Source organism: Oreochromis aureus, linkage group 7 (assembly GCF_013358895.1).
Source record: "Oreochromis aureus strain Israel breed Guangdong linkage group 7, ZZ_aureus, whole genome shotgun sequence".
Taxonomy (NCBI): Eukaryota; Metazoa; Chordata; class Actinopteri; order Cichliformes; family Cichlidae; genus Oreochromis; species Oreochromis aureus.
The window spans coordinates 65262635-65278728 of NC_052948.1; the positions used below are offsets into that span (position 1 = coordinate 65262635).

The 16094-nt window shown below is 45.7% G+C and overlaps 1 protein-coding gene across 1 annotated transcript in view; it reads right to left on the reverse strand.

Annotated features, from left to right (window-relative positions):
* itga11b (integrin, alpha 11b) overlaps positions 1-15801 on the reverse strand; it is a 35112-nt gene extending 19311 nt beyond the window's left edge. The window contains exons 1-10 of the mRNA XM_031749416.2: positions 15707-15801; positions 10246-10357; positions 3916-4025; positions 3477-3568; positions 2464-2578; positions 2261-2388; positions 1738-1886; positions 1003-1147; positions 721-886; positions 466-536 (exon numbers count right to left, since the gene is read on the reverse strand). Coding sequence (XP_031605276.1) covers positions 466-536; positions 721-886; positions 1003-1147; positions 1738-1886; positions 2261-2388; positions 2464-2578; positions 3477-3568; positions 3916-4025; positions 10246-10357; positions 15707-15755 — 1137 coding nt within the window. The 5' untranslated portion in view covers positions 15756-15801. The remainder of the gene's footprint in view (positions 1-465; positions 537-720; positions 887-1002; positions 1148-1737; positions 1887-2260; positions 2389-2463; positions 2579-3476; positions 3569-3915; positions 4026-10245; positions 10358-15706) is intronic.
* Positions 15802-16094: the final 293 nt, after the last annotated feature.

Sequence of the window (16094 nt, forward strand, 5' to 3'; positions counted from 1 at the left end):
ATTTTGCTTCACAAATTCTTATATCCCTTTATCCAAGTTAAACTTCTATCACTTCAAAAGTTATACTTGTCTTTTGATTTTCTCAGTCAATAGAAACCATGTGCCATCCAAATATCCCATCACTAAGTCCTTTGTTACTTAAATGACATTTTCACACGGGGCAGGAAGGGTTGATGTTTTCCCTTTTCTTTTAAAATATGAACTCGTCTTTGAAAAACTGTATTTACTCTGGTTACCTGTCTACTGTTAGAATTTGTTTGATGATCTGAAACACATCAGTGTGACAAATATGTACCTGCATCCTGTGTTTCTGCACTCAGAGTGCTCTGCGTGTTGAATTTAACAGACTGGGTCGAAAGGAAAACTATTTTTCCTTTCATACACAGATTTGTGGAACTTTTTGAATGCACTTCATTTATCACACATCACTACCACTGTGTAAGAATGCAGCTGTGAGTCACTCACTTTGACTAAATGTGAGGAGAAACCGGCCTGAGCCATCTGCAGACCGAACCCTCGACCCTGACTGCTGGTTCCTGCAAACCGGACAAACAACAAAGATGACTTAACTTTTCCCTCCACACACTCCAGTGCTCCTGTTACACTTTAATGAATATCATTAGATAATACTTTTCATGGTTAATTGTGAAATGCTCATTAGTATGATGGATTCCACTTTTCTGTAAATACTACGGTTTAACAGGATAAATGTTAGCTGACCTTCCAGAGAGAAAATCCTTTCTCCCAGAGCGTCCACAATGTCCTTCAGCGCAGATTCATCTGTCACATTGAAGAAGTGCATCTCATCGGGGTCACTGGCAATAAACTTGATTTCCTTTAAAAAGGCTTCGGGGTTGATTCCCCGACGGTTGTAATAACCCAGAACCTGCAGGAGACGCAGAGGAAACAGGATATTAGTCAGAGCTTCGTAAGTCCAGAGACAACCAACAGAAACAGAGCTCAATGGGTGGGGGTGGGGGTCTGGGGCTAAGACAGACTCACAGCGATGGCATACATGGTGATGTTGTCTCTCTCACTGTCTGTGACGGCCTGCACCAGGTGAGGACTGTCATGTGATTCACCATCTGTAATCACAATCATCACCTTCTGAGCTCCCGGCCGGCCGCCGCGCTGGAACGCCTCGGATCTGCACAGGAACATCGGATGATGTTCAGAAGATTCAAAGCTTTGAACGCTTGTTCTGGCTAATCTTAGCTAGCTGCTTAATGTTCCTGCTGGTGTAGCTTGGTTGCTTGGACAAGTCCTCTGTGAAGGCACTTTGTTAGTTTTCATCCTTTTGTAGAGCTTGTTTTGGACTTTTCTTGGTAGTCATCTCAGAGAGACTCAAACATGCAGTCTTTTGGAAATCCTTGGCCTTTAGCTACGAGGCCAAGAAAAAGAAACAGGAGCTACGACCTCCAGAAGCTGATGGAGAAAGAAAAACTTGCTTTGGCTGAAAAATGCTGGAGATGCTTCATCTGTGGGTTCACGTTTGATAACTTTAATACTTTGCCCCATGGAAGTAATTAATGTGCTGACTGGTTTAATTCTGGCAGGTTTAGTAAATTATACACTAAGAAACTTTGGTTCAATCCATTTTCCCAACATGAGTAAATGACTGAAACTCTCAGGGTTGCTCATATTAGGTGAGTAATGGTATCAGACCAAAAACTATTTAAGGGTGAGTTTGTGTGGGCCCAGTCCATTTCTGTTGGGGGTCATAATTAGGTGTCGTACCGGGCAACGTTGATTCCCAATGCCGTCCTCGTTTCCTCACCACCTCTTTGGTCGATGCGCCTGGCAGCGTCCACTACATCCTCCACCGTCTGATACTCATCCAGTGTGAACTCGTGGACGACCGAAGAGCCGTACTGAATGACTCCCACCTGCAGCCAAAATACAGCTCTGTCCACATGAACAATAAACCACTCATGCAGCACCTGTCACCTCAAAACTATGAATAGATGAACTCTCTGACATCTAAGTCGTCATCAGTGGTAACCCAAAATTTTGGAGATGGTCAAAATTGACTTTTTGGGGGGGAAATGTGAATCGTTTTGGTGTTCCTTGTTCCCTGACTGGAAAAACTTGGCATGCCAATATAATAAAAACAAGAATTGCATATTCTGACTGTGTGGGGTTTAGAGTCGTTCATTGATGATGACTCAGACCTCAGAGGGTTAAAGGCACTACAGTCTTTGTGTGCAGATAAGACAGGAAAAGCTCACTTTATCTGGTTCTGATCAAGACATAAACTAACCTGTGTCTGGCCTGGTCCGATGTAGAACTTGTGCAGGATGTTTATGAGGAAGTCTTGAACTTCATACCAGGGGTAAATGGAGTTAGAACCATCCAGAACAATCACAATGTCCATGAACGTCTCACACCCTACAAGATTGTACAAGAAAGTTAGAAACTGGATGGACAGATGGACGGATAGACGGATGGAAGTGTGCTGATTACTCTGCAGGGCAGGTGCGATGGTGTTGGACAGCTTGAAGTTTCGACCAACTCTGGAGCAGATCCCAGTGCTGTACAGGGAACTTCCACATTCGTGAGACCAGAGCGGACCGCAGGTCTGAGGCAGCACACACACCGAGTGGACAAACACAAGAGGAAGGAAGAAAATCAGAGGTTAATGAGTTGGTGTGACGTGCAGAAACACTAAAAAATAAAGATTTTTTTAGTGGCTCAGGAGGTAGAGCGGGTTGTCTACTAATCAGAAGGTTATGGGTTCGATCCTCAACCCCTCTAGTCTGCATGTTAAAGTTTCCTTGACTGTAAATGTTAGGTTAAAGCACTTTAGGGAAAGGTTGACTAAGCTTTGGAGTAAGAGAGTACTAAGTACTCAAAGTTCTGTATAAATATGAGTCGTTTACCATTTTTTGATCATTTTTAATACAAGTCTGTTATGAAAAATATAACTGCTGAGCAGTACCAGAAGTCTCAGCTCCACTGAGTAAAATACTAGGATTTTAATTGGACGTTACTTAGCACTAATTAGCAGGTATCAGGTAGCTTTAGCTCCAAAAATCGACTAAAACATCTAAAAATACTGACAGCTACCAGTGCCACCCGTCAGCCTCCAGGTAGATGCACCTGTGATATCAGGTTGAAAATCCTTGGTAACATCTTTCTCAAGTTATGATGTTTGCAAGATTTTTAGAAAACCTGACCATGAGGTAAACATCTCCGAGATTTGAACTTGTCTGAGGTTTTCAGTAGGTGCACTGTGGTATGAATTTGGAAATCCTACTTTGCCTCATTCTCGAGTTATCATATTGACAGAGTTGGGTGTCCACCCAGCAGGGTGATGAAGGTAGGATGGTACCCTAACTCCAGCCCCCAGTCATCACTGTCAAAAACAATGGTGACTGTTTGTTTTCACTTCCCTCTGCTCTGTTCTTATAGCCCTCTACCTCAGCTTTGATTCTGGCGGTGACTTTATCGTGATGAACTCTTTCGGTGGGACTCACCACAAAGCTGCTGTCTTTGGGGTTGGAGGTCAGCGTCATTCCCAGCCTCATCTTGTCCTTCCTCTCAGACACGTTGTTCAGAGTGAGTCTCCCTGATCACAGCCAGAGCAGATGCTTTGTGAGTTTAAGTTGAATGTTTTAGTGTGTTTTCCTGTCAAAGTCCTGAAGCTTCCTTCATGAAGCAGTTCCTGTTGTCTGAAACATCTAATGGAAGCATTCCTACATGCAGCAGCATTTCCACTTCAAAGGGCCGACAAAGCAGTGAGCCGGAGGTGGCAACAAACCGACATGATACCTGAGGCCAAGGTGATGACACCATTGTGAAAATGTCTTCACCATGAGGTCCACGACCTTCCCCCTGCAGGTTTTACTCTGACCTCTGTGACAGTTTACAAACCTGAGAGCACCTGTTCATCAATATTCATGCACTGCTACTCACCCAGGTTGAGTCGGCTGCAGTTTGCCGAGTTCCTGCCGTCCAGCGGGCATCGGTACACATCGCCAGTCTGCTTCTTCCCCGTGGACTCAAAGGGAGCTCCAACCAGCAACCTGCAATCACACTCACAGTTTGAATCACAAACTTTATTTATAATGCACAAGTCACGAGTTCTAGAAAAAGAAGGACTCATCTTCGCAGCGAGGCTTATAGACGAACGCCGGTATCCGACTAGTTTTATATGGTTAGATATCCGAAGCTGAGCTATTGGACTGCCTCAGGTACACTTTATAATAAAGCTCACAAAGCTCATGACTTTTAAGTATTTGTAGGTAAATATAATTACCTTATAATTACAAATAAAATAAATGATTACGCCCTTAGTTGCGGGCTGTATTATGTTACCAACTGAACTTAAGAACTCTGATTATTTTGCTCCTAAAGTGTGTGTGTAACCTGAAGCATTATGTCATTGTCTTTGTCCAGGCTCAAAGCAAAGAGGAGGTGGGTGCTAGGAGTAGCCCGAGCGTTCAGGAGCTGTGAAAGACAGAACAGGAGGTTTCTGCAGCATCATTCACAGCCTCCACTCCACTCAGAGCTATAACAGCCTACACTGTGTGTCTGATATGAAAACGTTATGTTTTGTGGTCTGTTAATCCTTTAATTGGAGTGCTCTTGGTTGGGTTTTGGCACAGTATGAGCTGCTTTTAAATCGCAGACCTTTAAGAATTCTTGGTATTTTTCTCCACATACAGAAACTTTTTCACTTCCCCTCCTCAGAGGTCAGTCCTCATGGCAGCGGTCATGTTAGGCACAGATCCTGCTGCCACAGTTACACTCAGCAGGCGGATCATTAGTGTTAACCAGCGTAAACGCCACCACATGTGGCCTTAGTGGCGGTTCTGGGAAGAGGGCTGACTCACATACCAGAGGAGCTGCTGCGGCAGAGCGCTAACCCTCAATCTGCTAAAGTGTCTCCTGTCCACATCAAACGGCGGAAAAGCAGCGCTGACAAACCACATCCCAGAACGCAGACAGCCCGGGTTTACATCCTGCAGACAGAAGCATGCCTCCGAGCCTCTGACATCATCCCACCATGCTGATCACTTCCTGAGCAGGTGATGTTATTTAGCTTCAGTGAAACTTCAAACTGCACCAGCTCTTCTGCTGCTGCTTTACTGGACTCTTTGTCATTTAACTGATGATCTCCGGGATGTTTTCCCAGAAACCAACAACTCGAAGGTGAAGCCTGATGAATCTACCAGCGTAGACGCTGCTGGAGTTAAAAGTGGTGATCTTCTATCAGACGATCACAGTGTTGCAGACTTTGTGGAGTAATCTGATTACAGGTCAACCAAAGCTTTCCTCTCACAGGTTTGATTGCTTTTATGACCTCTTCGTCTTTGTCTTCGGCCGCCCTGCTGCGGTGGAGTGAGCAGGGCGGCTAAAGTTTTGGAGCTTTGCTTTGGATCATTGTCATGTTGGAGATAAGAAACAGGCTGCTGCAGTTCACAAGCTCTGGCCTTGTTCCTGCACAAACATCCCAGCTGACCACCACCGAAGAGCCCAAACCAGCCTGTGTGGAAGACAGCGTCAGCCATGCCTTCGGCATCTCTTCTTCTTTTTGATGCCACTCGTTCCCTCATCGTGAACATGAGAGACGATGACCTCACATCTCAGCTTTTATGATCAGTTTATATGAAAACATGTGTCCATTTATTCCAACATCTTTTCTTTGGTGATGCCAAACCTTTAGGCCATCGCTTGTGTGTCTTAGCATTGTCTTTCTCCTCGTCTCTCCTCAAGTCACTTCCTGTTTTATTTTGGTAACAGCCTGTGCTTTCCCTCAGGTTCACCTGTTCTGTGTACATCCTGTCCTGCCCAACATAGATAATTTAATTACATGTAAATTTTGTTAAAAGTAACAAACTTTCACTGTTTAAAATGTTGAATTTAATCGAGTGTGGTCAAATAAAATGTACGTGGCATGGTACACATTCATACTAAGCATATTTTCCTTAATAATTAAATATTTAAGTACAAAACATTAAATAGTAATCAGTTCCTGTTATTTTATTTTGGATTTGTCATAAACTTGTTTTTATTTTTGCCTGCGTCTGCTCTTCTCCTGCAGCACCTTTTGTTGCTCTTTCACGTTTAGCTTCATTAGAGTAGATGTCTTGCAGCTCGCTGTTGCTGAAGGAATGCAAGTCAGAGCCTCTGGTAGCAGCTCGGCCTCTGATGGCACACACACACACACACACACACACACACACGGACAGCAGCTTGAATCCTGACTGAGGAAACGCACGCACAGCCGGAGGTTTGACCTCAGATGTAACTGAGGTCACCACAGGTCAACAAGTCTGACCTCTAACGGCGTGCGGGGTTCCCTCGGTGTCGACTCTGAGCCGTCGCTCTCAGAGATGTAAACGACGCAGATGTTTGCTCTCTGTTACTTTCGACCACCTGATGAGCAACACGTCTGCTGTCTAAGTGGAGTGACACTCAATTGTGTTGCACTGTTGTTGTTATTTTATGAATTTTGATGAAATTTTGAAATGTGAGCAGACGAATGGAGACAAAGCACCCGAACCAGTCGGTGAGTGAGTAATCAGTCCTCACTTGTACTTGGAGGGAATCACAGACAGCAGATCAGATTAATGCAGAACAAAGGAGGGAAAACGAGGATGACTAATCTCTGATTCGCTCCTGTGAGCGACGCTTGATAAGAGATGCATGAGGGCATTTCCTGTAATGTTACAGACCTTTTTCAGCAAACAGCTTCCAGTTTTTGCTTCAATATATTTGAAACGTTTCACAGAATCCACCATAATGCACGCCAGCTATCAGCACATTTTCTGAAATCAATATCAGCCATCATTTGTCTTAGAGACGTTTAAAGGAAGAGTCGAACTAATGAAGCCTTTAAAATGATGAAAACAGCTTCCTGATCAAAGCGGGCTCGTCCTCACTCCCGTGACAGCTTCGGCGTCACTACGCAGTGAGTGAGGCACTGAGGAGCATGGAGCTGCCAGTGAGGAGACCACAGCTTCACTTCATGGTCTCAACCCTGCATGTGGACAGTTCACTCCTGTGTGTACCCGCTGCATTAAAATGCGACCTCACAGAATTGCAACCAACCCTCGCTGAGCTTCGAGAGCGCTCCAGCTGAGCGGTCCACAGAGGAGAGGAACACTCCGGAACTCTTACAGCTTTTTCTCCCAAAATAATCTGACGTGTCCAGAATGTTTATGCTGTTACACAAATACGTTCAAAGGATCCCTGGCTGCTTCCAGTCTGCACGCTAATGTGTTTCTGAAGCCCAGGTACTCCCGATGAGTCCATTGGAGTGTGAGTGTTAGATAGAAAGTACGCAGGTGTAGAGGAAGTGCTTGTGTGAATGAGACATGTAGTATAAAGCGTCCATTCACTATTTCAGTGGACCACACCGCATCCAGCTGCAGACCGCCGCCCACTGAAAACATCTGGAGCTTCATGAAACCAAAATAATAATTGTCCTGAACCACAATCTTTTTATTAACCTGAACAAACAGGACTTTAAACCTCAGAAATGAAGAAAACCGAATGACCGATCACGGCTGAAACAGGTAACAGGCGGCGGTCACAGAGCCTGACGGTTTATTGGTACAAAGAATTCTCCCATGACCTGAGGAATATTGAGGATAATTGGGAAGACAGAAGGCGAGGATTATGCCTCTGTGCCGAGTGTCTGCTTAGAAGCCAAACACCTGAAATGCAGATTTCACCAACCAGAAAAACAATCCTGCTGAATTACCATGTCAGATCCCCTTTACAACACACACACACACACAGAGGCGAGCGCCGTGATGGGCTTCGCAGAGGGAGGCTGGGGAATAACAAACCACAACACATAGTTTCCAGATCTGGCGCTCCGCCTCCAGATGCAGGAGAGACTGCTCGCAAGACAAATGCAAATACTTTCCACTTGTTTACCTGAGACTTCAAAAGGAAGAGAGATTCTGTAATCCTGGAGGATCGCGAGGTATGCGTCACAGCTGAAAGAGTTTCCAGATAACAAAAAAACTGTTGGACCATCTCACCTGTAACCGCAGACAGACGCTGAGAGGAAAACAACAGCGTGACCTTCTGATAATTAACGAAGTGCTCACAGCTTTCTGCCGTTTCATTTTCTGCAGCGGGCCCTTCTGATTCCCAGGTGCCGAACAAACACTCCCTTATGCAGCCAATCGTTTCATTCTTTCCACTGATTCTGAACTTTATTTAAAAGATTTCAAACAGCAGCACATCATGCCAAGATCTAAAGAACCAAAGTCAGTGACATCATCAGTCTGAAAGGTTACGGGCGTTGGGACTGCAGTGAACCAGCCGTTATCCACACATGGAGGAAAACTGGAACAGAGCTGAACCTTGACAGGAGCGACATCGACGCCTCATCCAGGAGGTCGCAGAACAACATCGACTCTGCTCAGTTAAGGTCATGATTCAACAATAAGAAAGAGACGGGGCAAAAATGGCCTCCATGAGAGTCCAAGGAGAAAACCACTGCTGCCCAAGGCTCGTCTCACATCTGTCAGAAAACATCTGGATGATCCCAGAGAGGTTTGAGTCCCGTCACATCTGATGAGACACCATCACAGCAGCAGACACGGTGGTGGTCGTGTGATGGTCTGGGCTGCTCTGCTGCTTCAGGACGACTCACTGTTGCTGTCCTGAAGGAGGATGTCCTCCCATCAGTTCATGCCATGAAGCTCAAGAGCACTCGGGCAGCAGGACAATGATCCAAATGAAGGTCTCAGAGTGGTCAGAATCAGCGTGACCTTAAACAGCTGTTCTGCCTCCAACATGTCTGAATTCAAACAATCCTGCAAAGAAGAGTCGACCAAAGTTCCTACACAGTGATGTGAAAGACTCACTGAAGGCATCACAAACACCGTACTGCAGTTCTCACTGCTGAGGCTGGAACAACCAGTTAACAGGTGTAGGGGGCAGTTATTTTTGCACACAGGGCAGGTTTGATCACTTTGTTCCCTTAATGAATGAGATCATTTGAAAAGTGGTTTTGTGGTTTCCTTTGTCTAATATCAGACACTTTCCCACAGCTCTGTGCAGAGTTTTAGTCACCAAGACTTGATCAGTTTCTCAGTGTTCCTAATATTCCGTTTTTATTCCGTCTTTATCTTTGTATTTTCAGATTTCTTTCTAAGGTCGTCTTCTTTCATCCCACTTTAACACACCTCATCTCCTCTGAAGGCCCGCTGAGAGTCCACGAAGGCTGAAAATATAAAGATGAAGGATGGGAGAGCAGATTGAGCGGGGAGCCAAGGACAAACTGTACAGGAACGAGTGTTTGCATGAGAACGCAAGAGTGACGACCTGCGTTATGAAATCTGGATTTTCAGCAGTAAGAACTATAAATAATGTCCACATGCTCTGCAGAAAAATGTTCCACGTTTCAGTCTCATTGGTGGAAAATGTGTCATCCTAACATGATCTTGACATCTCGACATAATTCACGGCCATGCTGCTGAGAGAGGACGGAAACAGACGAGCGGCGTTCCAAGTCAAAGGTATTTCAGCTCGATGGCCCAGAACATACAAACCTGCTGCCTTCAGACGGCCCGCAGCCTCCAGTAAATCCCAGCATTCAGCCATTATCTTTCATCCTCAACCAGACATGCAGACACCATCTTTCTGTCCTCACCTGGAGGAGATGTTCAGCTTGAGCTGAGCCTCCCCGAGGAGACGAGAACATGTTCCTAAAACTCTGTCCAGCTTTGAACGTGTTTGAAGCCTTGAGATGGAGCGCTTCGACATCGCCAACCGGACACGACAAGCAAGAAACCGAGAGATGCTGCGTTCTTATCGGTCACAAAGTGGCCCCGCCCTGAGTCCTCGCCTGCTTCCTCTGTGACGCTAACAGGAACCGTCAAAACAGACATCACGTTTAATTCAGACCTGAAACTCAGGAGGGAAGACTTCACTGAGCTCTGCAGGCTCATCTTTTCATAAACCTCCTTCAGTCAGACTTTACAGGTGTCGCCCCCTGCTGGCTGTTACAGTAATGCAGGTTTAAGGCTTGGTTTTCACACCTGTAAGCTGCTGCCATCTTTTCACTTCAGTCTACACCTGACTACACCTGTCAGCGGTGTGCCGTCCTGCTTACGCCAGCGGGTTAAACTTTACTGTAACCGTTGGAAGAGCAGCCACGCCAACTCTCAGTGGTGCCTCGGAGCTACTTGGACCCTGAAACAGTTCACAAACAGGTGGATTAAAGTAGACAAAGGAATCTATAAGAACGGGTTCTGGATGCGACGCCAGGATTCTCACCACTGCTGTCCTCCCGCCTCGTGCTGCTGCACCGTGTATCCGAACTGAGCTTCTTTAGACCCAGCGAAGATCTTGAAGTTCTTCGTGTCAAAGTTGAAACAGAGCTGAAGATCTGAAAGACAGAAAAAGCTTTGTTTTTATTCACCACCCATTAAAACCAGTCCACAGTGAGTCCCGCAGCCACGTGAGCTGGAAACGGACCAACAAAGCGAAAGCAGCTGTAACGCAGGAGCTGTGCTATCGCCCGATCACTATCTGCTGCACACACGCTGCACGGTCCACTTCTAGTCTCCTGTTCTGAAATCATAGGTGTAGATTTCAGGGGCGATGCAGGGAGAACCTCCACCTCATTTGTCCTCTTTCAGGAGTAAAAACAATGCCATAGTGTTCCTAGATCAAGTCACAGAGTGGAATTTTTCTGCAGCAACATTTCACTTTTTTTTAAAAAAACATGGCTTATGAGTTAATACAATCTCTGAATGTTTCGTGGTGAACACGGTTATCTCTGACACGTACGAGCCAGCAGTAGTAGTGATTTCACTTTTCTCTGGAGCACAAACAGCAGGTTGGGAAAACTGAAGAGCCAGAAAGCAAAGAGGAGCAGGACAAACATATTTTTAAAAGACAATATCTTCAACTTCTCATCTCCTTTTTTTGTTATAGTGTTGCTGCTAACTCATCTTAGAAAACAAGGACGTGTGTGGAAAGGTTTTAAACATCATCTGAGCTGAAGCAACCTAACATCATCATCAACCTCCTAACGTAGATGGGTTCTCTGTACTCAGTCCAGTTCAGATTTTATTTATATATCACCAAATCACAGTAACAATCACCTCAAGGTGCTTCATATTGCAAGGAAAAGCCCAGCAATTAGACAACCCCCTCTAAGCAAGCACTTGGCAACCGTGGGAAGGAAAAACTCCCTTTTAACAGGAAGAAACCTGCAGCAGAAGATGGGAAACACTATTTGGTTTTTTACAAACGTGCGAAATTTCACACTGCTAAAAATGACTTATGCTGTACTTAAATTTACATAATTTATTATTTGTGTTTCCTTTCCTGTAAAAACCTGACGTGTGTTCCTGCCTTTAAGTATTTGCAGGTAAACATATATATACATATATACATATTACCGTCTAATCACAGGGGAATTCTGCCTTCAGTCATGGGCTGTATCTTAAAGTGTTATGGAGCATTTTATTGTGATCTTATTTTAGTTTTGGGCTCTCGTGCCCCTCTGTAGTCACTATTTTTCATTTTGTCTTCCTGTTTTATTTTGGTAGTCTCTTTTCTTTGTGTGTCTTTTACTTCCTGATTGTGCCCTGTTGTCTACTCAGACCCCAGTGTGTACATACTGTCCTGTTAATCTGATCTAATCCCATAACTCATCCATGTCATGGTGGATCTGATGTAATCTCGCTGGTTGGTTTTGTGTCTTTCCTCCTGCTCAGCTGACTTAATCAGCTCTCAGCTAAACTTCCTCACTGAGAGTGTTTCTGGTTATGGGATCATCTGATTGGCTGATGGGATTCAGGCTAAAATTACCTGGTTTGAAATGCATACGGCATTAATTCACAACCTTTTGATCTCAGTGTGACCTTTTGACCGTTTGCTTTTTGTCCGTATGCTGCTGAAGTATTTCTTGAGCGCTCCGGTTCACTTCTCCCAGCTGTGTAAATGAACGGAGCGATTGGAAAACTGGGCACGCTGTCGGGATCGTTGGCCAGCAGTGGTGATGAGTTTGGCTGCTAAGGACAAAAATGAAAGACGCTGGAAGCCAGAGGAGTCGTGTTTGTTTCCTCGTGGCTGAGAGGAATCTGCTCCTGTTTGAGCCGGGCCAAGAATCCGAGCAGGGATCGATCCGAGTCTGACGGTCGCTGATGTGGACGATCCTCCCGATCTGTGTTCAGTGAGAGGTTTTTCTATGTGTGTCTCATAACTGAAGGCAGATTAGAATCCAGATTGAGTATCAGCTGTGAGATTAGTTTTGTTCCTGTTTCCACAGAAATCTCCACTTTTTTTAGAACAGTTCAAAGACGGGAGCGTTTCATGATCGGTGCTCAACAAGCTGCCAAAGCCCGTCTGTGCCGCTTCCTCCAGCCAGCAGGCAGACGGCCCAGCCTCGGCGCTGACTGCACAACGCTAACTCTTTAGGCACATATGAATCAGCAGAGGTCAGAGGTCACAGCCCCTAACTCTGCAGATTTTAGCACTTCAAACCCCGAGGTCTCCATCACAGCACTCCACAGATGAAAAGGACACATGTGGGTGAGCCGAGGCCAGAGAGCAGCAGATGGGCCACATTTCTATCACATGCTGTCCTCTATTAGAGAATCATCTCTTTACAGTGATGCTTTGTGATAAGCTTCAGCCTGTAAACATGGCTTTGGGTTTATAATAACTGGATCAGTCGTTGATCAGATCTCGACTAAAAAAACTGGATCTGTTCAACATGCCGATCGATTAGTTGGCCTGAGTTATTTTGTGTTTTGTGTGCCGTGTGTTGGCAGCAGCTGGTAGTCCTTCGCATGTCTGCAAACTGTGGTCAAAGCGAGCTGGCAGACCCGCAGAGCTCAAACATGACGACGTTCAGTCAGAGAGACGTCGGGTGGAAGCTGGAGGGACGCTGCTTTGGTTGAACACAAACTGGGAAGATTTTACTGTGTTATGTTGTGTGAGGAGGAGCTGACAGCAGGACTGTCAGACTAATAAAGGACTTCATGAAGCGACGGTGAGGAACAGGTCCTACTGAGTTCCCAGTGTTGGAACAGGACTTGGCACCAAAAGATGAGTTCATGAAATTAAAAACTGTGTTGTTTTACCTTCCAAAGAAAATCTGGATGATCCCTGAGTCTCCATGAAAATCTTCTGTGGACTGATGAGACAAAAGCTGAACTTTCTGAAAGGTTGATTCCCATCACGTCTGCATCAAACTAACAGTGTTTCATAAAGGGAACGTCACAGCAGCAGCAGACACGGTGGTGGCGTGATGGTCTGGGCTGCTCTGCTGCTTCAGGACGACTCGCTGTAACTGAGGGAACCTTGAGTTCTACTCGCTACCAGAAAACCCTGAAGGCAGCAGAGCAATGATCAGGTACTGCAGCAAGTCCACCTCTGATTGGCTCCAAGAACAAAATGAAGTTTTGGAGCAGCCAGCATTAAATGAGCATTCATGATGGAAAACCCTCCAACGTCAAACAATCCTGAAAAGATGCCAAAGTTCCTTCACAGTGACGTGAAAGACCCACTGAAGGCATCGCAAACACAGGACTGCAGTTCTCACTGCAACAGTGAGTTACCAGGCTTAGGGGGCAGTTACTTTTGCACACAGGGCAGGTAGGTTTGATCACTTTGTTCCCTTAATGAATGAATTTAAAAAGTGCACTTTGGGTTTACTCCACAGATATCTCCAAAATACACAAACAGCACCACGAGCTGGAGCTCAGTGTTACACATAACACTGACCTCTGACCTCACAAACACGTCACCATCTTAGTCTGGTCCTTGAGACGTTCTGTCAGACCTTTGTCTGTTTTTAAATATCTTCAAAAACATCACTTTTTCCAGTTTGGTGTCAAAGTTTCTGCTTACATAAGACGACACGTATCAAAGATCATGCTGATCATCATCCAGAGCAGGCCGAGCTGCTCCCAGAGCTGGCTGCACCGTTAATCACTCTGCTTTCTTTAGTTATATAAAACTTTTTTATGTATCAAAAGAGTTTCAGGCTGTTCTGTGCCTGAAGCAGACAAAATCACACACGCTGCATGTCTGTGGTTTCTGTAAAACGCCAAAACCAGCAAAAACACGAGAAGCTTTTCAGCTTTCAGTTCGTTTGGTTACTGTGGCTGGATGTGGGTGTAGAGACAGCTCTGAATGGCAGGTTAATAGGTTAGCAGATGAGGGGAAATCAGATTCAAACAGCACAGGAACGAGTTCTCAGAGCGCCTGTCGAGGGGGGCGTGGTAACTAATGACTTCCTGTTCGGTGCGACCAACCACAAACCGACGAGCAGCAACAACAGCGAGCGTAACGATCTGCCTAAAAGCCACGGCGTGCTGTGAAATCGTTTTATCCTCTGACATCCTGCAGAAAGCCTCATCGCCCTGCAGCGAGAGAGACCGCCGAACCTCAGGGGGAAACATCCCGAACCTCCGGCCATCACACCAAACTGCACTAATGCAATAAAGAGAGGAGAGGGACGGCTTCAGTGTGAGGAAGCACAGTTTAATCATAGGAAATCGGGAAAAATGGTTCCTGCGACCGTCTGCTGGGACTGAGGAGGGCCAGTCTGTAATCCTACACCGCAGTGCTGCAGAGGATGGAGACATCACCAGCGCCAACATGCCCTCGCATGCTTTCCAACAGATATCACAAAATCAAGTGATGTTCCTGTCATTTCCTGTTTTATTTTGAAGTTACTCCCTTTACATCTTACTGCGCTCAGCTTCCTGCCTTTGTTGTTTTCCCACACAGGTGGTCAGGTGATCACTCCACACAGCAGGGATGCTGCTTCCTGCTCGCTCTGTTTGCTTTTCCTACTTTTTACCTTTGTTTCCTCGCACTCCTGCTTTCCCTGATGGACCGCTCAGCCTGGACTGAAACACCTGGGTTTCATTTGGGTCTTGAATTGTAGTACCATCAGGTCATTTTTAACGTGATAAATAAGCATGGCACCTTTTTCATGGATTTTGGAATATTCCAGTTTAGTCTGAAAGTTGTTGGTGAAGCTTCAGCACTCCCTGTCTTCACTGAGTTAAATGCAAAACCAAGATAAACTTCTTGAACATCCTATCTGAGGCCTCAAGCTTTAAAGACGCTGCAGTTCCTCTGACGTCCAGCAGAGGCAGCAGTGGGTCAGTCCCCATAGACTCCTATGTTAAAACTTTACAGCAGAAATAAACATGTTTACAGCCTGAAACACAAACTTCACACCAACTCTATTAAAGTTTGAAGTTTGCATTAAGGAGCTTGTGCCAGAAACCCCAGTCGGCTGGCTACATGCATCTTTTGCACACAGCCTGCCCTCGAAGAGCTGCATGTGGCGTCTTTGTTTTGCCTCATCTGCGCATGCGGGTCTCTTCAGGACCGCAGCCAGCTTCATGTTAAACTGATCTGAACACCTGCACTAAACAAAAAGGACCTGTGTGCACTCATGCTCATGAAGGCTTACTGTGTCTCGAAAATGTTAGAAAGTCTCAGAGAGGCTGATAAATGTCAGAATCTAAGAAGCTTTAACAAACCAGAGCGAAATGAATTTTGGGTAGAGAAAGAAAAGTCCAGATGTTGACGGAGCTGCAGCCAGTGTGCAGTTTCAGAGAGGGAACAGTCCACGTCCAAAAGCTTTCTGTCCAGATTTTGGACCTGGACTCAAACTCCTCATCTTGCTGGTGGACCATCAGCAGCACCTGTCTGATGTGACCTCTCTGACCTGCTCTGTGTTACCTGTTGCATCACTCACCTGGCAGGAAGCTGTAGGTCCACAGCAGCAGAAGGTGGTGATAATCCATGAGTGCGTCTGAGCGAGAACTGAAATAAACAGAGTGCGAGTGAGTGAGTGAGTCCCAGCTCTGCTGCTCTGATGTGTGAAGAAGAGAGGAGGAGGAGGAGGAGTAAATGCACCTCCTCCTGCCTCATGTGTCTGATTTTTTAAAGAGCCTCTTAAAGGTCACCTTTTCTTTTCACAGCAGGAGCTTTAATGTGTCAGTCGCTGCACAAACAGGAAATGCCTCCATGTGAGTCTGTGATTCCACACGGTGCTGAAGCCCAGATGTGAACATCTGCCCAGGACTCCCCGGGAGCGCTGGGATAATGGATAAACAGTCAGGAAGTGCATCCTACCACAATGC